The sequence below is a fragment of the Brachycentrus maculatus genome, unplaced genomic scaffold (genome assembly GCF_059751285.1).
Source record: "Brachycentrus maculatus isolate JH-2025_06_01 unplaced genomic scaffold, ASM5975128v1 h1tg000378l, whole genome shotgun sequence".
In the NCBI taxonomy this organism is placed as follows: domain Eukaryota; kingdom Metazoa; phylum Arthropoda; class Insecta; order Trichoptera; family Brachycentridae; genus Brachycentrus; species Brachycentrus maculatus.
In genome coordinates this window covers 670250-694139 of record NW_028281127.1, presented here as the reverse complement: position 1 = coordinate 694139, position 23890 = coordinate 670250, and the positions used below count along the sequence as shown (strand labels likewise).

Here is a 23890-nt window from a genome sequence, read left to right as displayed (position 1 = left end):
ATTTAGCATAATCCATCAATATAAAAAGAGACATATTGTTTACATCAACTGTCAATATTTAAAAAAATGTCTAAACCCCATGTGTGGAATAATTTTAGCCCTGTTTTAAAACGGATATCGGCCTGGCAACCCTGCTACATTTTGCGGTGATTTGGCCCATTGTCTACATAATATATACATCAAAAACTATTTCATGAATCCTGAATAATTATATTATCTATGCGGCTAATAGGTGGAAAAAGTGATACATTTTTATACGTGATGCGGAGGTAGCGGGTAGTTGTAGCACGCTATTTTGTTAAAGTTTCCCCGCAAACTAACTTGAAGGTTGCAAACTTTATAAATGAAGATTATTACAAAATTATTACATATCAAAGCTTTATATCCTAAAAGGCGCACTAATGGCGGAGAGTCAATAATAACAAAGTTTCGAGCGTTTTATGCGAACTGTAGGTAAACTAAAAGCCATATATTTTCGTGTTCACCGGAATAAACAACACAATAACACGATTTAAATAAAATATTTTAGCTTTATGGTATTTCATATTGAATTTTTCGATGATATAGAACTGAGTTCTTCGAGGAATCGTAAAAGAGGAGATATATCTAATTGAAATAATAAATATATAAAATATTATTAATATTCTGAAGATGCCCGTTACTAATGCAAATGGAAAAAAAATGAAAATTAATGATATGCTATTTTTAACGTTAAAATCTGGACCCTGCAGAGATGCGGTGTAACGGTAGTAGTATGCAGTATCTACTCAACGTTTATAATACCTGAAGTGTTAAACTGATCAGCTTGACGTTATTTATAGTAATGAAAAAATTGTTAATTATTTTGGTGCAATACCCTTTATATCGCTGGCTGCAAATAAAGAACAATACAAACTAAAAAGAAATGACTTTCTTAAAATATGCAAAAGAAAACGCAAAAAATAATATTAGAATATCATTGGTCTCGGATCAGTTCGTGACATGTCTGCATTTCAAAGTCTACGATCATCTTTAACAATAACTGCAATACGTGGTTATTTTAATGCATTCCCTGACAGGTTTATGTGTTTTCATTCCATTTCAACATGCATTGCTTTGATATATTGAAAAAGATTCGCAAAATATGTTAGCGGGGAAACAGGGTAGCTAGGTTTTAATATTGAAAAACTTGACATTTGTTGTAATTTGATCAAATTAAATTATACGGGAACTGGCTTAGAAAACTGTCCCACCGCATTCTTAGATCTGATACATAAGCATCTAGTCTCCTGACAGACCTCTTGCACATCTATTTTTTTGTTCGTTTTATGAACTAAGATGCGAAATTTATGGAAATTGTAAAAAGAAAGGTTACATTGAGCTCTCTTCTATACCCGGATCAGATTGAAAGATCTTTGGTTTTTCTCAGATCTACTCTTGCACTAAAAGTTTCCCGCCACTTTCCCGGATTCGATATAGGAGCCCCAAGCTTCTTGTCAGACCCACACTTGCAAAGCATTTTTAGTCGTTTTAATTTTATAACTAAAAAGAGAAATATTTGTGTTTTTTATTATTTCCAAAAATACTTAAATTTCGTATTATTTCTATGAGCCTAAGCGGCTCATTTTTAGAAATAGGTATCGAATTGTGGTAGAGTGGGTTCGAGCCGAGGAACTCTGACTCGAGAGTCTGCGACACTAACCACGGGACCGCAACCCGACACTTATGAACTAAGTATGAAAAATTTTGAAAGATTCTGCTACTATTTGTTTTAAAAAATAAACAAACAGTTTTCATATATATTTTTAATAACGATTGTTATTTTTGTATACTAATATTTCCAATCGTTCGCGGCAATAAAATTAGATTAGTAAATATTCATTATTTTACTAATCTAATTTTATTGCTGATATTGATGATTATTAATTATATTTCTTTTTCTTAGCTATACAAAAGTAACCTTCCCCACTTTACTATGTATCCCCAAATTTTAACGGTGATAAAGTTGATTAGTTACATAATTTTGATTCTTCTTCTTCTTCTTCGTGAGCTCTCTGTCCTCCACTGCTGGATATAGGCCTGTTCCCATTCTTTTTTCCTTCTTCTTAAATGCCAAACTCCTTCCAGATCAAATAATTTTGATTTGTTTAAACTAAAGGCACCCCAGCATTCTGCTCCACGCGATTCCCAATTTTTTTTATTATTCTTATATGTATTTCCTTACATATTGGTTTACTAAATTCATATAGTATGTGGGTAATATTTACAAAATATCTCTATGTATTTTTTTTATATTTATAGTTCTAGGATATGATATATTTTATAATAAATTATCTTTATAACAAAAGTTAATCGTAAATAATTTCTTTTTATATTTTTTTCGTTTGACAATTCGATAAGATTCGGTAAACAAACAGGATAACAAAATATCACCATGACTCACGCACCCACGAACCACAGGGAATATATTTAGTGGGACGTCATAAAAGGGCAATAAGTCAGTTTATTTTATTGAAAAAAAAGCAACTCGGAGCTGAAATATTTTTGATCACCCCAGAATAGAAAAAAAACTTTTTTATTTTTTTTTTTAAATCCTAAAATCTCACAAACTATGCCAGGATGGGAATATTAAAAATTTTCTGGCATTTTTTTTGTTTGCGTTTTTTAATCATATTTTCTCAATTAGAACACGTAGCAAGGACCCCTTTAGGGATCGCTATAAAGGTCGTACTTAAATATGAAATAATTTTAACTCGATCTGCTTCAAACTCGGAAATGTGATTGTATCCGTGAGCTTATGAATGAATTTCAATTCATTGTGAAGTTTCCTACAAAAAATTATCTGTATTAGTTAATGAATTTCAAATCACATTTATTTATGATTACATTGTTAATCACAGATATTATAGACCGTAATAATGAAACATAATACTAATATTTCGACCAAGTCGAGTTTACGTCTTTCATTTATTTGTAATATTATTCACATAATTAACTCCAATATTGGGATAATTTATTACTGTCGTTCCTTCTGAATTAATATTGGCTTCATTTGCATCTTACGCACTGAATTCACAATTATATATACCATCGTGTATTAGGGCTTATAAAATAAACGCTCTCGTAAATTATAGAGACAAACTTCCTCGAAATTACATCGAAATAAGTTTATAAGTTTACGACAGCGCTAAAGCTCAGCGAACAAAGAGCGGCGCGACGCCTCGCTTTAGGCGTCTCTCGCGAGGGAGAGAATTGTCTCAGTCCCATTTTAGCGCACAACCAAGTGACAGTCTTCATATGTCGTGACGATTTCACCAAAATTACGATATAAAAAATAACAAAATAATATTTTATCATGAATAAATTTTTACTTCTTTATTAAAAATTCGTACCGTTTAGTATTATTTTGGTGTAAGATGGTCGTTAAGTGATAGTGATTTTGTGATGATAATGCGATAGTGTTGATTATCGTATTCCACATGATATAATGTGATTTCGTAGAGTGTATTTATATACTTTATTAAACAATATTTTTTATGAAAACAGATTATTAATAATATGTGAAACATATGTATCACATAGGTTGTTTAACCATGTAACTCCATCCGTTTAAATCAAAGTTAGGGTCGTAACCTCCCTCGTTATAATAATTGTTTTAAAAGTTTATTAATAGTAAAAGTATTGTGCTAAATTGAGATTTATATAATTAATCAGAATTATTAAATCCGTATTAAAAAAATATTTGCTTATTAACACTTCAGAACTTATTTTATCTACAATATTAACATAAATCTCTTTAATTAACATTTGAATTTTATTTTCAATAAAGAACTTCACATTTTTTTAAATTTTGATCATAAATCATTTTATTGAAGCCCAAATAATAAATTTTAAAAATACAAACTACCACAAAATTAAAATATTACATTTTCGGTATTCTTAAATATGTGTATATTAAATAAAAAAAATAACATTATTTCAACCGCCGGAAATGCGTTGGCGACACTAGCAAAGCTATGTACGCAGGGTCTATATAAAAAAAATAAACTAACAAAAGTTATTAAGAAAAAAATTCGTTATTTTTTTATTTATGTTAATATTAACAATAATTTAAAATACTGTGTGCCTAAAAATTAGTTAACTATTAATTAATTATAATAATATGTGGCTCGTGCGAATAACATGTATTTATGTTTTAAAACGTAATAGTAAACTTATAAAAGGAATTCTTTCGAAGTGCCAAACGTGGTAACTCTTTATATTTGAACTGTGATAATTTAAAAATATATTTATTTCTATAATTCGATAGTTTCCTGATTTGTATTATAAGTCAATATTTTTACGACATGGAATGAATACAGGTATTTAATAAATTATCCTTCCCGTACGAAGAGATATTTTATGATACCCTATTCTGTAATTTCGGTAAAAGTAGATCACAATTCAACTGCCAAAGAGTGATACGTATACCCGTCCTTATTTTATATCTGTCGAATAAGAATTTAAAATATGAAATTGTAAACAAAGATGTTGAAAATAATTGTTCTCATAAGAACGTATTTAGTTTTTTTTAAATTTTGTACGTTCATCAGCAAGGATCATGTTTAAACGCAATAGTTTTCATTTTGTGGTGTCGTTTTAATTTGATAAATTATTGTGATATAAAATAGAAAAAATAATAATTAAGCATTCATAATTGCAAAGCAAGTCTTGCTGATTAGTATATATTTTTGGCTAGACCATACAAAATTTACCGATAATGCGGTAAAATGAATTTGACGTTACACGTGTCTAAAGTGATCAGCCTATGACGGTCGTCAGCTCCGTAAATGCCCAGACTTCCATATTCTTCTACATCTTTGATGAAATGTCCAAAAATAATATGAAAAATAACTCCTATAATTGGAGATAATCCAGATTTGTGAACAAGTATTTGGACACACTCAAAATGTTTTTTAAACTTTTTTAGTATACAATTTCAGTACAACACCTTGAGGAACTCTGTTAGGGCAATAAAAACGTGGATAGAATTTAATATTGATTTTACAAATGTGTATTGTAGATATTGTTTAATTTTACGTTCTTCATGGAAATCGTTCAACTTTTAATTTACCAAAACCTGACAAATTAATAAAATGCTAGTAAAAATTAATTTTTTACTCACTTTTTACTAATTTTGGTCATTAAATTTGATATAAGTACAATTTTTCATTTTTATTATTCGATTTTATTTTGTTGATTCATAATTTAAATAAGAGCAATAATCCACAGCGTTTAGTATCATAGCGACATTTAATGCTACTCAAATTACTGTACAAGGGACTAGCGAAGTTCATTAATAATTTATATAAAATATGAATAAACATGTTACTAATAAACGGTAAAGTTGAAAACTATACAATCAAACCGGCTGGGAATCTCCATAATAATAACGTTGATTTATAGATGAGATTTCAGACGTAAACGAGCTTTATGGAAATATTGCTATAGTTGGAAAGGAAATAATATTGTAACTCCTCCCCCTGGAAACCGCAACTATGAGAAAACTTACTTCAAGTAAATCCTATCATAAACCTGGATTTATAATTCATATTTATGTTTACGGCAAATCAACAAAATACATAAATATCGTAATGTGCACAAAAGTAATTTTAGTATTTAGGGTACTTTGTAGGCTTTCCTAAAATAGGGTTACCATATTGTTAAAGAAAAAAGCGAACGCAAAAAGGTTTTTCGACCCGAGTGAAAATGGGACTAGAATCGCAGATTTTTCTATCGCTTATTATTAATGTTTAATACTAAAATTGAAGTAAAACACAATCTAGAAAAACTTCTTTGTTATGTCATAGTTGAAACCCGCCCAAATGAGAGATTTTTATTATTTTTTTTAGTCACCTGCATTATATGCAAAATATACTAATATACAGGGCTTTTTTCTAACAAAAAATGTCCCGGAACTCACTTCATTTCAATTACTTATAAAATATGTATTCAAATATCATTTTAATATTCATTACAATACCATATTTTATCATTTTGATGAATTGTATAAATAAAAATTGTAATTACGTAAGCGCGTGTTTCGTCTAATTGATTTTGAATTTTAAAAAAATTATCCGTGAAAAAAGGTGCCGGAATTTCCACACAAATAACATTTTATTTCAATGACTAAAGAAAACACTTTTCTTTTGTTTTTTACCACTTGAGTTTTATTATAGACTATATGTTTCAGAAGTTTAACTTCCATCATTCAGGTCTGTATAATAACTTATTTAATTATTATACAGACCTTCAGGTCATTCATGATGGAAGTTTAACTTCTGAAACATGTAGTCTATAATAAAACTCAAGTGGTAAAAAACAAGTGTTTTCTTTAGTCATTGTAACATGTCTTACCACAAAGTTAATGCCGAAACAATAAATAAAACATTTTATTTCTGTTTGAATTTTTTTTAGTCTTGTTACTTTTACACCTTCGCGGTAGCTTGAATAAATACGGGTATGCAACCTAATGCCTTAGCCATTACTGCTATTCTTCTTTTCCTTTCATATCCCACCTACTATTCCCCATTCTTTCTTTTGCCATAAATCAGTTATGTCTTTCACTTTGAGCTCCTTTATTTACTTGCTGTATCCCACAAAACCTATTCCATTCCTAAATAAAACAGTTTGGAGAGCAATGTTGATCATCTTGCCTTCGTATAATTAACGATGGAGTTTAAACCGCGTCGTTTTATCGCGGTGTGAAAGCACAAGGAAGTGGAATTGTTCGAATAAGTGTTAATTTCAGGGAATGTCGTGATACCGCGGAAAGAAGAACGTAATGTCGAGTCATTCTGGGGATCGTGATAATAACTCGCGATCTGTTTCCCCAGACGATTATAGGCCCAAAGAATTAGCGAAGATTTTAGAAAACTGGGAACGAGAGCCGCAATCTCTGTCCGACATTCTAAAGAGCAACGCGATATGGAAGAATAACGAGATCAGCTACTTGGAGCTGAACAAGAGGAAGGCTCGCTTGAAGGAGTTGGCCCCGTTCAGGAAGCTAATGGAGGATGTATTGGGTTTACAGAGAGGGAAGATTCCCCTTCTGCTGGCCGTGGAGGCGGGCAACCAGTCCATGTGCAGAGAGCTCCTATCTGCGCAGACTTCTGAACAACTCAAGGTGGGTCCTATGTGAATATTGCTAACACGTAATCATACATAAGTTATTTATCATCTATTTTGTATGTTAAAAGCATTGTTAACTTTGTAGTAAAGTAATAAAACACTCTCCTTATCATTCATTGTTCACTTTGTGTAATACCACTTTAATAAACACTTATTCGTGACTACCGGTTTCGGAATAATCATTCCATCATCAGGTCATTAAAATAAAATTATTACGATTATTCCGAAACCGTTAGTCACGAATAAGTGTTTATTAAAGTGGTATTACACAAAGTGAACAAATGAATGATAAGAAGAGTATTTATTATCTACCTACTTCAAAACTAATATTATGCACCTACTTGTTATTTAATTTAAAATAATGAGTTAAGATATGTATATGTTTTAATTTTTATTTTTTAAATATATTTTCACTTATGTGTATGAAGTGTGTCATATTTTTCAAATATTTCAAAAGTAGAACCGAACTCTATGCATACCCGTAGAAAATAAATGTTTGTACGGGTATAGCAGATTTTATTTACTAAAGTATGAAACTTAATTTTACTCGTTATTACTCTATGACGTTTCATAAGCTAGCCCTAAAACACGGTGTATATTTTCTGCAGATATTATAATGAAAGATCTCAGCAGATATTGTTGATGAGAAACACGCCATCAAACTGCCTATAAACATTTTTTTGGTATTTAAGTCATAAACTTTTACTTATTTATAGATTTGGAGTTTAATTTGTAGATATACATTTTGATTTACTTATTAAATATTAAAATCCAATACTGATTTTCAGAGTATATCAATTTGTATTTTATTATTAAAAACACATAAAGTTTCGCCTTGTTATGGCATTTTCAAACTACTCCAGTAGGAGCGGTAGGAGATCAGCCCGAGGTCGGAGAGCGGCTTCTCCGGAGAGCCTAGAGAGAGATTTTATTTACTAAAGTATGAAACTTAATTTTACTCGTTATTACTCTATGACGTTTCATAAGCTAGCCCTAAAACACGGTGTATATTTTCTGCAGATATTTTAATGAAAGATCTCAGCAGATATTGTTGATGAGAAACACGCCATCAAACTGCCTATAAACATTTTTTTGGTTTTAAGTCATAAACTTTTACTTATTTATAGATTTGGAGTTTAATTTGTAGATATACATTTTGATTTACTTATTAAATATTAAAATCCAATACTGATTTTCAGAGTATATCAATTTGTATTTTATTATTAAAAACACATAAAGTTTCGCCTTGTTATGGCATTTTCAAACTACCAGTTTGAAAATGCAGTAACAAGACGAAACAAGTGTCACAAATTTAATTTTTATGTGTTTTTAATAATAAAATATTATACAATTTAGTAGACTCTAAAAATTAATGTTTGATTTTAATATATCAAATAAACTTTTACTTATATTATTTAATTTAGTAGGATTTTCTTCTTTTTGGGAATATTCCAGTAACTGATAACATTTTGCCTCCATTGTCCACCTCCGATATAACGATGATAACATTGTCCACTCCGTAGTGTAATGGCCAGCGCGCTTGGCTACCATGCTGGAGGTCCCGGGTTCGATTACCAGGGGGGTCAAAATAAATATGGATGATTTTCGATCTCATATTTAATTAATATCACCCTGGACTGGTACAAGAAGCGCAGGGCTGATCACCTTACCTTCATGCAATCAACGATCAAGATAACACAGATGCAGTGCCCTATGCACCATTGGGTGCGGATAAGGGTTATATCGATTTATAGAAAACATTCTAGTATACTACCATGATACACGATTTACCCACAACGAGGGTTTGATAGTCCCAAGAATTAACAATAAATATGGGAGTCGAACACTTCAATATATCGTTCAAAACATTTTCAATTTGTTGCCGATGGAGGTTAGAGGTCAAAATAAAATATGGAACAAAGGCAAAATAAAGGAATGGGTAAATGATCAAGAGTTAAATCTTTGAAAATTTGTAAAATATTTTGTTTATTTGATTATTTTCTCTCTTTTTGTGTGTATATTAGGTTTAAATGCATAAAAACAATTTTAAAAAATGATGTAAAAAGAACTCCACCGACAAAACACACAAGGTGGCTTGCTAAAAATTATTTTAAATATGTTTATAATTGTTCTTTTAAATAAATGTATACAATTTATGTAAATAAAAAATAATAATTTAATTTTAAGAATTACGAAAAGTGTGTGTGTGTGTTCTGTCAGGCCACGACGACGAATGGCGACTGCGCGCTGCACCTGGCCGCGCGCCGCCGGGACGTGGACATGGTGCGCATCCTGGTGGACTACGTTATATAGATATACGAGTATATATATAGATATGTAGATAACATTACATTACGACAAGTGTGTGTGTGTGTGTTTGGTCAGGCCACGACGACGAATGGCGACTGCGCGCTGCACCTGGCCGCGCGACGCCGGGACGTGGACATGGTGCGCATCCTGGTGGACTACGTTATATAGATATACGAGTATATATAGATATGTAGATAACATTACATTACGACAAGTGTGTGTGTGTGTGTTTGGTCAGGCCACGACGACGAATGGCGACTGCGCGCTGCACCTGGCCGCGCGATGCCGGGACGTGGACATGGTGCGCATCCTGGTGGACTACGTTATATAGATATACGAGTATATATAGATATGTAGATAACATTACATTACGACAAGTGTGTGTGTGTGTGTTTGGTCAGGCCACGACGACGAATGGCGACTGCGCGCTGCACCTGGCCGCGCGCCGCCGGGACGTGGACATGGTGCGCATCCTGGTGGACTACGGCAGCTCGGTGGACGCGCAGAACGGCGAGGGCCAGACGCCGCTGCACATCGCGTCGGCCGAGGGGGACGAGATCCTCGTCAAGTACTTCTACGGCGTCAGGGCCTCCGCGGCCATCACGGACCACCAGGGTGAGTTCTCCAATCCCCGTCTATCTCAACTTCGAACTAGGTAGCAGATTGGGGACATTTCCAGGGTAAGTTCGGACGGAATCCGCTAGATTAAGGCCTCACTCGCTATAATACAATTCATTAAGCGGCCGGCTGCGCTGAGAGCCGGACGTCAGGTCACGCCCAATTTATTGTTTTGAATTTTTTATTTTTGTTTTTTAAAATACATATTTTTTCAAAACCATATATTTGTTTTGAAGAAAAACCATAAATTTATTTTTTCAATACAAAAACGGTGTTTTAATAAAAAAAAACAATTACGTCAAATGTCACCTGGGTTTAAAGAAAATTAATTTGCGATTTATCGAATATAGGACCTTAATATTTGATCTAAACCAAATTAACTTCGACTCTTGACAGTTCTCTAATATCTCAACTTATTTTGATTCTAGAGCCGATGGCGACTTTAGGGTTGAATATTTTGTATGTTTATTTTTACTAAAGTATGAAAATTTAAGTAGGAGTAAGAAAATCGCCAATTGATATGATTTTATTCACGAAAATTATTCATACATCGGACTACACACCGGACAAATCCCAATGACCTACCCCTGAAAACCGTAAATCGGTAAATTGATGTGATAGTTGACGGTAATTTCATCTTGTAAGACTCTTCTTCTTCTTCTTCTTTTAGGACTAGGTCCTGTCATTCTCGGGTCGCTCCTGGGAGGTGGAAGACCAGCTATCCTTCCATCGTTTAGGTGGTCTTCCTGGGGGTCTGATCCCGCTTATGTTGCTGTCCACTGCCACCCTCACCACTCGATCCGAACTCGCTCTTCTCACATCGCTCACTCCTTTCAAGAACGTCATAAATCAAAATTCGTCAATTTTCAGTTGTGCATGTTTTCGGAATGCCCAGAAAATGTACTATATCCCAGCAAAAGAGGCATATTTTTAACTTAATATTTACCCGCTACAGGGCAAAAATGTTGTTTTTGCATTTTTAAGAAAATGTATTGTTTAATTATTTTCTTAAATAAACTAAATATTTTTGAAATGGAGAAAAAACCTTCAAGTTTTACCTTAAAAATCTGTTGCACAGTAAAACGTCCAATAAGTGGCTTAGTATTTATTTTTAATACATTGTGTTATATTTTCATACTTTAAAAACGTTCTCCTGAAAAATCAAGTTTTTTGATTAATGACGTTCTTGAAAGGAGTGAGCGACATGATCTCTCCAGAAACGTCTTCTTTCTCTTCCCCATCGCACAACATCTTCAACATCGCAGATTTTTCTTATATCTAAGTTTCTTACTCTGTCGCGAAGTGTTAGGCCTGCAATGGGTCGTAGAGTCTTCAAAAAAATACACTGTGTCTATTATATTCAATACATGATTTCGGGTATTTTTTTAATCGGAAATTCAACGCAACTATTTTGAACCCCCAGTTCATTGATAAGTCAACTCCAAAACAAAGTGAACGTGGATTTAAGTACCTTTGCAGTTATATGCACGTTAAATTTTGAGCTTTGTTGCTTCCAAAATGCTACCAAAAAATCTAATTCCAACGTCTAATGAATTCAACGAAAAGAAAAATGTTTTATTATTGAAATTATTACAATATTATTATAATGTAAAAATCGAGAACAAATAAAGATTTTGTAATTTATGGTGACTGCTAGAGTATTCATTTTATTAAAAACAAATTATTTTGAAATGTCCTATTTTAATGACCTGGACGAACGGTTTATGAGTAAGAAACTATGGTAGAGTAGACTTATGTAGGTACATTCTTTTTGTTAATCACTACAAAATTTATATTACAATTTATAATATCATAAGGTTCATTACATATCAGATATTGCTCACTCCTTTCAACAACGTCATAAATCAAAAATCGACAATTTTCAGTTGTGCACGTTTTCGGAATGCCCAGAAAATGTACTATATCCCAGCAAAAGAGGCATCTTTTTAACTTAATATTTACCCGCTACAGGGCAGAAGGTGTTGTTTTTGCATTTTGAAGAAAAGGTTTTGTTTAATTATTTTTTTAAATATACTAAATATTTTTCAAATGGAGAAAAAACCTTCAGGTTTTACCTAAAAAGATCTGTTGCACAGTAAAAAGTTCAGTAAGTGGCTTGATATTTATTTTTAATACGTTGTATTATATTTTTAAACTTTAAAAACGTTCTCCTGAAAAATCAAGTTTATATTCTCAATATAATTAATATTTAAAGCATTTACTTTGTGGCTAGGCATTTTTACTTATTTTTTTTTTAATATGTAAAAATCTAGTTTTTTGATTTATGACATTCTTGAAAGGATGTGAGCGATATGATTAAATATATAATATAATTATTCTGTAAACATTCTAATATTTATATTTTACTCGTATTTCAGATCGAACTCCAATGCATTTAGCAGCGGAAAATGGTCACGCGGCAATCATCGAGCTACTCGCAGACAAGTTCAAGGCCAGCATCTTCGAGAGGACCAAGGACGGCAGTACTCTGATGCACATCGCCTCCCTCAACGGGCACGCCGACTGCGCCATGATGCTCTTCAAGAAGGGGGTCTATCTCCACATGCCAAATAAAGTAAGGACCAACTCGATACCTCTAATCCACGAGTCGTGATTTGCTTCATTTCGCGTCCTGGATCAGTCTTCGACACTATTCGGCTATCCAAACTCAAAACAAGTAAGGGACATTTTTTTCTAGTACGTTTTTTTTGCATTTTTGGACTAAGTAGATTCTACTTAGTCCAAAAATGCAAAAAAAAGTACTACAAAAAAATGTCCCTTACTGTGTTTTAAGTTTGGACAGCCGTATTGACTTTTAGATTTTTATGTAACCATTATTTTCAAAGTTAAGTTTTACTTAGTAAATACCACTTCGAGCAGACCTCCAAAAAAGATGGAGAGATAGCTGGTAGCCAACATCCCAAAATACATAGACAGATCGTAAGGATCAATAAAAATAAGAAGAAGAAAAAACACGTTTTTATATAAATAGTGTTATTTACTTAGTAAAACTTTAATTCAAAATGTATATATTTTACCACAAAGTGACTGCCGAATCAATTACTGAAATATATTTTTTTAATATTCATTCAAAATCTGGTAATAAAATAAACAGATAAAAGTATTTAACTATTATATTGCACTTTAAATTGAAAAATATTTAGTTTTTTTGTAATATGTATTTTTTTATTGTTATTTCGTCCTTTGAAAAAATTGTACCGTAAAAATATTCAGAGTTTCATGATGGAGCAATATGAAAAGTGCTCATTTTTTTGCCAAAAAGGCGTTTTGTTCCAGCAAAGTATGCATAAGCTATCTATTTCCATGTTAGGACACTACCCATAAAACCAACAATATGTATAAGGGATGCCCCGCTGAATGTCACCATTACGTGACACGTACGTAGGAGTGTATGTTACGTAATGTGTCAGGAAGAACCTGTCCGCGTTTTGACGTTTTTTATTCATCACAGGGTGGTGCCAGAAGTATACACACAGCAGCGCGGTATGGACACGTTGGAATCATCAATACTCTACTTCAGAAAGGAGAAAAGGTTGACGTCACAACTAACGTAAGTTCTATTGATGCCTATATTGTTGTTATTTTTTGGTGAACCAAATAATATCAGAGTGTATTTGTTATTTTCTTATCTCTAACGTACTATATTCAATACGCCAACCATGCGCTTCGAGCACTGAAAAAACAAAATAATAATTAATAATCTTTTATTATTTAATATATTTGAAAATACACTATGCAAGAAAATGTTAAATGGTGGTCAACAAACAATATCTAAAAATATCTGTCATATATTGACGATACATTACATTATAACACGTAAATTAGGAGATTTTTCAAAATAAACATTTTAGCTTGGTTTGGAATGAAAATATATAGATTGATCTAGACGAGAAAACTAATGAAAACGTGATTTCAGGACAACCACACGGCGCTGCACATAGCCACCGAGTCGTGCAAGCCTGCCGTGGTGGAGACGCTGCTCGGGTACGGCGCCGACGTGCACATCCGCGGCGGCAAGCTGCGCGACACGCCGCTGCACATCGCGGCGCGCGTGCCGGGCGGCGACCGCTGCGCGCTCATGCTGCTCAAGTCGGGCGCCGGCGCCAACCTGGTCACCGAGGACGGGCAGACGCCCGTGCACGTGGCCGCCTTCCACGGCAACCTGCCCACGCTGCTGCTGCTCATGGAGGACGGCGGGGACCCGCTCTACAAGTCTAAAGTACATATCTCGTCATTAGCGCCGTTCTAACGGTGGACTCCGAACGATATTACGTACTTTCTAACGCCGATTATGTGCTTACAGGCCGGAGAAACACCTTTACACTTGGCATGCAGAAGCTGTCGTCCGGATATAGTCGGTCAGCTGATCGAGTTTGTAACCAAGAACCAGGGCCCCGAGGCGACTACCGCGTACGTAAACACGGTGAACGAAGACGGAGCGAGCGCTCTGCACTGCGCCTGTCGCATCTCCCACGAGGAAGTGGAGAAGGTCGGGGCGGATCGCGAGGTAGTGAGACTTCTACTGCAGGCGGGAGCCGACGTGTCCTTGGAAACTCGACAGTCGAGAGAGACCGCATTCCACTACTGCGCGGTGGCGGGAAACAACGAAGTCATGACGGAGATGCTCGAACATATGTCCTCGACCGATGTCGGGAAGGCGATGAACAAGCAGTCTTCAGTGGGCTGGACTCCGTTGCTCATCGCGTGTCACCGTGGACACATGGCCTTAGTCAACACCCTCCTCGCAAACCACGCGAGAGTGGACGTATTCGATATTGAAGGCCGGTCCGCTCTACACCTGGCGGCAGAAAGAGGATACCTGCAAGTCTGCGACGCACTTCTTACAAACAAAGCTTTTATCAATTCTAAATCGAGAAATGGACGGACAGCTCTTCATCTTGCAGCCATGAATGGCTTCACTCACCTTGTCAAATTTCTCATTAGAGATCATAATGCAGTAATAGATATTTTGACTCTAAAGAAGCAAACTCCTCTCCACCTGGCCGCGGCCAGCGGGCAGATTGAAGTATGCAGACTGCTTTTGGAGCTAGGAGCGAACATTGACGCCACAGATGAACTAGGACAGAAGCCCATTCATGCAGCGGCTCAGAATAATTTCTCCGAGGTGGCGCAGTTATTTTTGCAACAACACCCCAGTTTAGTAATGGCGACCAGTAAGGATGGGAACACGTGCGCTCATATTGCCGCCGTGCAGGGGAGCGTTAAGGTGATAGAAGAGTTGATGAAGTTCGACCGGAATGGGGTTATCACGGCGCGTAACAGGATGACGGATTCTACACCGCTTCAGCTGGCGGCTGAAGGAGGCCACGCGGACGTAGTGAAGGCGCTCGTCCGAGCCGGAGGGTCCGTGACGGATGAGAACAAAGCGGGCTTCACGGCCGTCCACTTGGCGGCACAAAACGGCCACGGCCAAGTGCTAGAAGTTATGCGGACTTCCAATTCTCTTAAAATAGTCAGCAAGAAGCTAGGACTTACACCCTTACACGTGGCTGCTTATTATGGCCAAGCAGGTAACACATATTTTGAACTTCATTCCCTCATTCGAGATTTCAAGCACATACATATACTCGTATGTACAGTGTCATGTATATAAATGTCCACCTCCGTAGTGTACGTGTTTAGCTACCTTGCTGGAGATCTTGAGATCGACTCTGAGGGGGTTCAAAAATGAATATTAGTTCACTTTAATATTCATTTAACATCTCACCTAAAATGGTTTTTGAAGCGCAGCACTGAGCGTACTTAACAATCAAAATAATGCCGCTCCAATTTGATACAGTGCCCTGTGCACCATTAAGTATGAATAGGGCAAGAAGAAGAAGAATATATAGATATTTAAAGTACAATGACAAGGAATGACTGTAGAAGAATGATTTCAATTTTAAGCTTACATGTTAGATTTGACCTGTTATGTCTATTGTTTAAAACAAAAACAAAAAGATAATTAAATCAAATAATTGAAGACTTTTGGAGGACAAAAAAATAGATTCCTTGTCTATAATTGAACACAACTGTAGATGGGAAATATTAATTTTTCCACATTTGCCCTAAAATCACAGTAAAAAGTATGCTGTGCTTTGTAAAATGTTAATAAAATTATTCATCTTCTATAGGGTTTTTCGGTACATGTGTTGCTTGACTTCAAATTATAGCTCGTTGTAATGGTTACAGACACGGTGCGTGAACTGCTGGGACATGTACCAGGAACGGTGAAATCCGAATCTCCGAGTGGCACGTCTCTTGTGGGAGAGTTAGGAACAGAGTCAGGTATGACTCCTCTGCATCTGGCATCGTACTCGGGAAATGAGAATGTTGTACGACTTCTGCTCAACTCCGCTGGAGTACAAGTTGAAGCAGCAACTACAGAAAATGTAAGCAAAATATTTAATTATTAATTCAGGTCAATTTAGAGTTGTGTTGTGGTATATTTACAAATTTTAGTTTGATCTTAAGGGACTCATACATATCAGCAGTGTATTTACTTACACAAGCTGGTACGAGTACGGGTATCCAATCCCGAGTATCCTAGCCATTACTGTTAGCCATTACTATTTTCCTACTTATTTTATCCATTTCCTTACCCATATAACAGTAATGCTCGTCTCCCTGATCTATTTTACTTTCATCAACTGTGTCCTCTCAAATATATTTTATTTTACTGTATCTTAGTATTGACTATATCTTGAAATAACATTATTTTTTATCTTTTTAAATTAATTAATATTCTTCCTTAAATTGATAAATTTATATTTCTTTAAAAATCTATGTAATGTTTATGTAAAATGATCTTTCAATGTTTTAACAAGAATTATGATCCAGCATTAAGTACTGATTTATTTCATTTCAGTATATTATTGTCCTCAGAGATTTAACTAATTGAATTTTTGTGTATTTTTTATTTTAGGGGTACAACCCACTTCACTTGGCTTGCTTCGGAGGACACATGTCTGTAGTGGGACTTCTTCTCAGCAGATCTGCAGAACTCCTGCAGAGTACCGACCGCCATGGGAAAACCGGTCTCCACATCGCCTCCAGCCACGGGCACTACCAGATGGTAGAGGTCCTCCTCGGACAGGGCGCCGAGATCAACGCTACTGACAAGAACGGCTGGACTCCATTACATTACGCATCTAAAGCGGGATATCTAGACTGTGTGAAGTTACTTTGTGAATCAGGGGCGTCCCCCAAAAGTGAAACGACATTTAATTGCTCTCCAATCTGGTTCGCGGCTTCCGAAGGACACAACGACGTGCTAGAATACCTGATGCACAAAGAACACGATACATATTCCTTGATGGAAGACAGACGTTTTGTGTATAACCTCATGGTGTGCTCCAAGAATCATAACAACAAACCCATTGAAGAGTTTATACTCGTATCTCCGGCACCTGTTGATGCTGCAGCCAAACTCTCTAATATCTTCATTAATCTTTCTACTAAGGTAAATTTACAATATTTTATTTCTTAGGGCTTTTATAATAAATATAAATCAAGTATTATTACACTTGAATATTTTTTTAGGAAAAAGAGCGAGCAAAAGATCTCATAGCAGCGGGCAAACAGTGTGAGGCCATGGCTACTGAGCTACTAGCTTTAGCAGCAGGTTCTGACTCTGCGGGGCGTATTCTTACCGCAACTGATAGAAGAAATATGGAATTTCTTGATGTTCTCATAGAAAATGAACAGAAAGAAGTCATTGCACATACGGTAGTCCAGAGATACCTTCAGGTGCGCAACAACTTTTAATGTGTTTAAGGCAAAATAATTATCCTTCTCAAAATCTATCAATTTTATTCGTCCCAACCTAATGATCTTAAAAAATAAAGCATCTGAAATTTGATTGACCTTTTACAAAAATCAAAAATACTAAGCTTTACGAAAAACTTTAAAGGTTGTTCAGACCTCACAAAATGCATGCTCCTAGACCCCTCTTCCTGTCCTCCCTACTCTTTCCAACCACTCCTTACAACAGCAGGCAGTCAACTACCAATGGCCTCCGGGCATAACTCGCCATAACCTAGCCAACGTAAAAAAGTACAATGTCACCGCCACATTTTCAATAAAAAAGGGCTATTGCCGTTCTTATCATCCTCATGCATACAACTACTACAGTCATTCTTATCATCATAGTATGTTTTTTTTTAATGAGAAATATTAGTGTTTTTATTATTTACACAAATATTTCAATTTCATACTATTTCTGTGAGCGTAAACGGCTCATTATTAGAAATAGGTATCAAATTGTGGTAGAGTGGGTGTGCCCCGAAAAACTCTGACTAAAGAGTCCGCGACACTAACCACGGGACAACCCGACACTAAATCCCAAATATAAAGATCTGGATCAGCGCTAACAATGCCAAGCGCCCAGTTTATCATCTCTGAGAATACAGGATCAAGAGATGTCTTTGCCGTTACCCAGGTTAGTGCCAGTTGCTGTACTGCTGTCATCCTCGTTCTCCCCATCAACATACAGTTCACTTTTCTCCAGCATCCACATCCAGATTCTCACCACAAACCTCATGCACGTCTTTACATTTAAAAAAAACTATTATGTTCTCATTTTAGTATCTTTTGAATATACAATGGGACTAAAAATAAAGAAAATATTGAACTTCTATTATTGAACTTTTACTTGCTATTGAAAATATTAATATGATCACCTAAAAATATGAAAGACTACATGAAATTTGTTGGGTTTGTTCAGGAACTGTGGCATGGCAGCTTAACATGGGCCCCGTGGCGAATATTACTGCTCTTTGTGGGCTTCATTATATGCCCGCCAGTGTGGGTGGTGTTCACTATGCCGGTGGGACACAAGTACAACAAGGTGCCCATCATCAAGTTCATGTCCTACTTGACCTCGCACGTGTACCTGATGATCCTCCTCATGGTGGTGGGCATCACGCCCATCTACCCCGTAGTACGCGCCAGTTTGCTGCCTTACTGGTACGAGTGGGGACTACTTGTGTGGCTTAGTGGACTGCTGCTTTTCGAACTGACCAACCCCAGTGAAAAGTCCGGTTTGGGATGGATCAAACTCATGGTCCTCATCTTTGGCATGTGCGGGGTGGCCACCCACGTCTCGGGCATGGTTATTGTGGAAAAGATCTACTGGCCTACGCTCATGTACTGCAGAAATCAGTGTTTTGCCTTATCTTTTCTACTTGCCTGTGTGCAAATCCTGGACTTTCTCTCCTTCCACTACCTATTTGGACCTTGGGCTATAATTATCGGAGACTTGATGAAAGATTTAGCCAGATTTTTAGCCGTGCTGGCGATCTTTGTGTTTGGCTTTTCCATGCATATTGTGGCCTTAAACCAGCCATTCAAAATTTTGACACCCGAAGAAGTGAGAAGCTTGTCCAGACCGAAGCCAACTAAATACTTCTCAGACGGTAATATATATTTCCTTTATACTTATTTTTATTTGATTTCATATTATATGTATTTGAAGAAGGTATGTCAAGGAGGAGGGGATTCAATAAAAAATATTTTTCTCATTATTGTATTAACATGAAACTTATGCAATAGATTCTTTATCCCCCGTACGAACCAAACGTGGAATACCCGAAGACGTTGAATGGATAGAAACGTCTCCTAAAAAAACAGATTACACTGATAGCTACAGAAGAAAACACAGAGCCGGGAGTAAGTTTACAAATCAGGGAGCCCCTAATCCGGCACTGTCATTACACATTTTACACACGTGTGGAGTTTGCTGACACGAGTCACATTCAGTGTTGGGCTCACGCATGTTTACGTTTCCTTCACAATCACAGATCGCTATGCCCTGACAGCAGACAGCCATGTTTGCTCTGCCAACATGTTCACAGAGTGCAGAATGTGTAGTGACTAGTTGGGTTGTGGCAATTAGATTGGTGTTGAATGCGTCCTGTCACCGTCCCATCTCCACACCCCTCATTATGGATTGTTACCTTCGAATGCTTTTTGGAAAAATCCATAATATTTTGCAAGTTGCATCTGTCCCTGAATGATATCATGGTCCGATCATAGCATGGAGTTATTTCCCTTTTATTTCAAGTGTTACAGCAGATTGCCATATTGATGTTAGATATATATTTGACCGTTTAGTGATTAGAATGTGCCGCTTTTTACTTTGTGGTATCCGAGTTGTCTTGTGTTATGTCGGTATCTCAATGATCGGAATGTCGTTGCGCACTTGATGAGCCTTGTATTTTTATTTTTTTAGTTATATTTGTTTCAGGTCGCACATTTTATGAGTACTGAACCGATTTAGACAATGTTTAGGCTGTTGGGTAGAGTGGCTGCCGCGCTCTTCTGCCGCATGGGGTATGCCAACACCTTGGGTATGCTCAGCGTTTGTTTTCATCGTCTGCCATTTTGTTTTTGTTTCACGCTTACGATTAATTTTTCATTTTGGGAATGAATTTGTTTTATTTTATTTCATTATGAGTTTGGCTGTTTACTTTACATTTATGTTAGTTTTGTTTTAAAGCATCTCTGTGTCTTAGAGCATTGTTTGGCCTTATCTGTCGTTGTTGTTTTTTCCTCACGAAAGAGGAACTCATGCCCTTCCTGGTGAATTGTCCGTAGCGAGAATGACTCCAGTGGACGCATTCGAGAAGTTGTTTTTTGCCGTATTCGGACAGACAACCCCCGATGACCTGAACTATGTTCCGGAGTCTCGCCCGGAGTGGACGCAAGGCCTGTTCAAGTTGGTGTTCGGCGTTTACATGTTGGTGTCCGTTGTCGTGCTAATAAACCTGCTCATTGCTATGATGTCAGACACTTACCAGCGGATACAGGTAAATTGGTTTCTGTTATGTTTGATATTTTATGATTGCAGTGAAAATGAACCCGATTCTGTCGTTTGAGCTGCTGTTTTTTGCCGTGTTCGGGCAGACGACTACGGAGCAGACGCATGCCAGTCCCGCTGTACAGCAACCCGCTTGGACAGAATATCTTTACAAAATTGTCTTCGGCATTTATATGTTGGTCTCCGTGGTCGTGCTGATCAATCTACTCATTGCTATGATGTCAGACACGTACCAGCGGATACAGGTAATGTTTGACACATTCCAAGAGGGACAACTCTCTTCTTGGGAATTATTCACTAGTAAACTGAAACTCACTGGATACCAAAACTAATCAAAACTTCTATCCTGAAATTTGGTAAGGTTTGCAAAATGAAACTATAATTTTGTGTCCGCCTAAAACATGAATTATATTAAAGCGAGAAACAATAAGGAATTTAGTTATAAAGGAACCTAATTGAGCCTTAGCCTAATTGTTACAGAAGTATACCTTTCATAAGGTAGCTACTTTTTAGTCCAGAAAAATTTAATCAGATTTCATTAGTGGAGATTTATTTTTTATTGAAATTACAATATAAATTGAGGCACGAGACCAAAACGGTGTTTTGTTAATCCATTTATATAAAGTATGCAACTTTTGAACAAGAGAGACTTGAATAAAAATACTTGAAGCCAATGATTCCAATTCTGTTCTCAATTATACTGATTTTAAAAATATCATTAATACAATATCAAAAATATTTAGATAATAACCAGTAGTCAATTTTAACATTCCTCTACATTTTTTTATTATTAAAAATATACAAATTGCAATAAACAACGTCAAAGATTTTATTTCTTCTCAAAAAAATCACTTGAAAAGAACTGCAATTTTTTATCATAAAATACACAAAAATAGAGACGAATTTATATTTTAACTACCGAGGAACATATTCTTACCTCCATGAGTAAGGTGGAGAAAAATATGGCAAGAAATATTAAAAACATATTTATTTGAAGAGTTCAATAACTAAATTTATTATAAAAGGTAAGGATGCAAAAGAAAGACCTGGCATGCCAAATAAATCAAAACATTCAAGCTAGTCATGTCAAGAGTCTTCTTTGTAACCAAAGAATATGTATGACTAGAAGTGCCCAAATTAAATAACTAGAACCGTATGCCAAGATGACATTGAAGAATTTTCACTGTCTACCTCTTCCGGAAATGGGATAATCATAGCATAGTATACAGACAGGGCTTGAAATAGTTCTTAAAAGTATAATAATTAAATTACAGAGGAATTGGTAAAATTTATTGTTTTAACCCCTGCAGACAGAATAAAACCTTTACAAGATAACTTTTCCTCTGAACGATTCGATTCCCGCATATTGCAAAACAAATTCAACAAAGATTAATTTCAATTGGTCTGGGTTTTTGTGATATATTTTTTTACATTTTCCTTCCCTATTCTTACTATCCTACCTGCAGAAGCACCTCTAAAAGTAGAGGTCTTTCGGATTATTATAAAAACTTAAAATGATTAGAATCTCCAAAGTCGTGTTTGACACGCATGACTTCCAGAACTCACACTAACTTGAGTGAATGAACATTTATTGTTTCAGCCATCAAAGTTACTTTGAATGTGATTTTATTTACTTTTGTTTGAGTTGTTGTTTTGTTTAAAACCTTGAGGCTTGTAAGTTATTTCCTGTTACAAAATCAACTCTCCATCATTTTCAAAATCAATTCTCCATCTCATTATTGTGGCTCCCATGTTGTAAGTTGGCAATTTTTAGTTTATCCGCAGCCGCTCTGAACAGCGAATTAGTGCTACAGTGAAATATTTTTCTCAAGTTTTTAATCTATATACGTCTTCTTCCTAACCTGTGTTTACCTTCCACTTTACCTTGTAATATTATACTCATTATTTTGTATTTCATCCCCTTAATTAAATGGTCAAAGTAATGTAGCTTTTTTTTCTTTATAGTGTCTATAACTACATCTTTGTTGCTAACTCTCTCAACCCATTATATTTTGGACATTTTTCTGTAGTACCGCATTTTGAATGCTTTAATCTTCTTTGTGGTAGCTTGGGTGAGAGTCCGTAGTTGGCTTTCGACGACACAGACACTAAAAATATGTAGCATCATACAATTCTCATGCGCAGATTGAGGTTGAAGTCTCAATTACTAAGGCCACGCATTTTGAAGAAGCAGTTTCTCACCATTTCTATCCTGACTTTGACTCTTGGGAATGGTTCCACTGGTCATCAAGCCAACAGCCCAGATATTTATATCGATATACCCTTTCTAATGCATCTGTTCCAATTCTGAGTGGTACAACTGGCAATAGTTTATTTTCAAATTTAACTAATAAATTAATATACATATATTATATATTAACCCATTCCCACACAGTTCAAAATGTTCTCTAACAACAAAAAGGCAGTATTGAGTTACTTATCTTATAGATGGAATTTTTTTTAAACTTATTCTTTAATCTTTAAGATATTTTTACCCATTCAGCCGATTGATGCTTAAGGACGGGAAAGGTATTTTTACCTTCTGCGCCGGCCTCGTTTCAAAGTCAGAATAGAAGGAATTACATATTTAATGTTTTTATATGAATGTTATGTACCAATCTCTTTGTTAAGGTCTTAACTATATGTAGACAATTATCAAATCCCGTCCGCAGGCATAAATAACACCCGTTAATTATAAAACAAGTGTTAATTATAAAAAAATAAAAAATCATATAGTAATTTGTTTACAACATTTTGAGTGTGTCCAAATACTTGTTCACAAAATCTGGATTATCTCCAATAACAGGAGTTATTTTCATATTATTTTTTGACATCTCATCAAAGATGAAGAAGAACTCAGACTTCCATATTCTTCTTCATCTTTGATGAGATGTCAAAAAATAATAGTAATTTGTTGATAAATTTTTCTTATAAAATTCAACATGCTGATGTTACTAAAAGATTGAGAGTCGA

The 23890-nt window shown here is 35.4% G+C and overlaps 1 protein-coding gene across 1 annotated transcript in view; it reads left to right on the top strand.

Annotated features, from left to right (window-relative positions):
- LOC148303234 (uncharacterized) overlaps window positions 1-23890 on the top strand; it is a 75543-nt gene that overhangs the window by 49069 nt on the left and 2584 nt on the right. Inside the window, exons 5-15 of the mRNA XM_088270258.1 lie at window positions 7052-7144; window positions 9861-10074; window positions 12456-12652; window positions 13550-13648; window positions 14015-14317; window positions 14402-15629; window positions 16291-16490; window positions 17024-17560; window positions 17641-17847; window positions 18824-19514; window positions 20695-20906. Of these exons, the coding sequence (XP_088126384.1) occupies window positions 7052-7144; window positions 9861-10074; window positions 12456-12652; window positions 13550-13648; window positions 14015-14317; window positions 14402-15629; window positions 16291-16490; window positions 17024-17560; window positions 17641-17847; window positions 18824-19514; window positions 20695-20906 (3981 nt within the window). The remainder of the gene's footprint in view (window positions 1-7051; window positions 7145-9860; window positions 10075-12455; window positions 12653-13549; window positions 13649-14014; window positions 14318-14401; window positions 15630-16290; window positions 16491-17023; window positions 17561-17640; window positions 17848-18823; window positions 19515-20694; window positions 20907-23890) is intronic.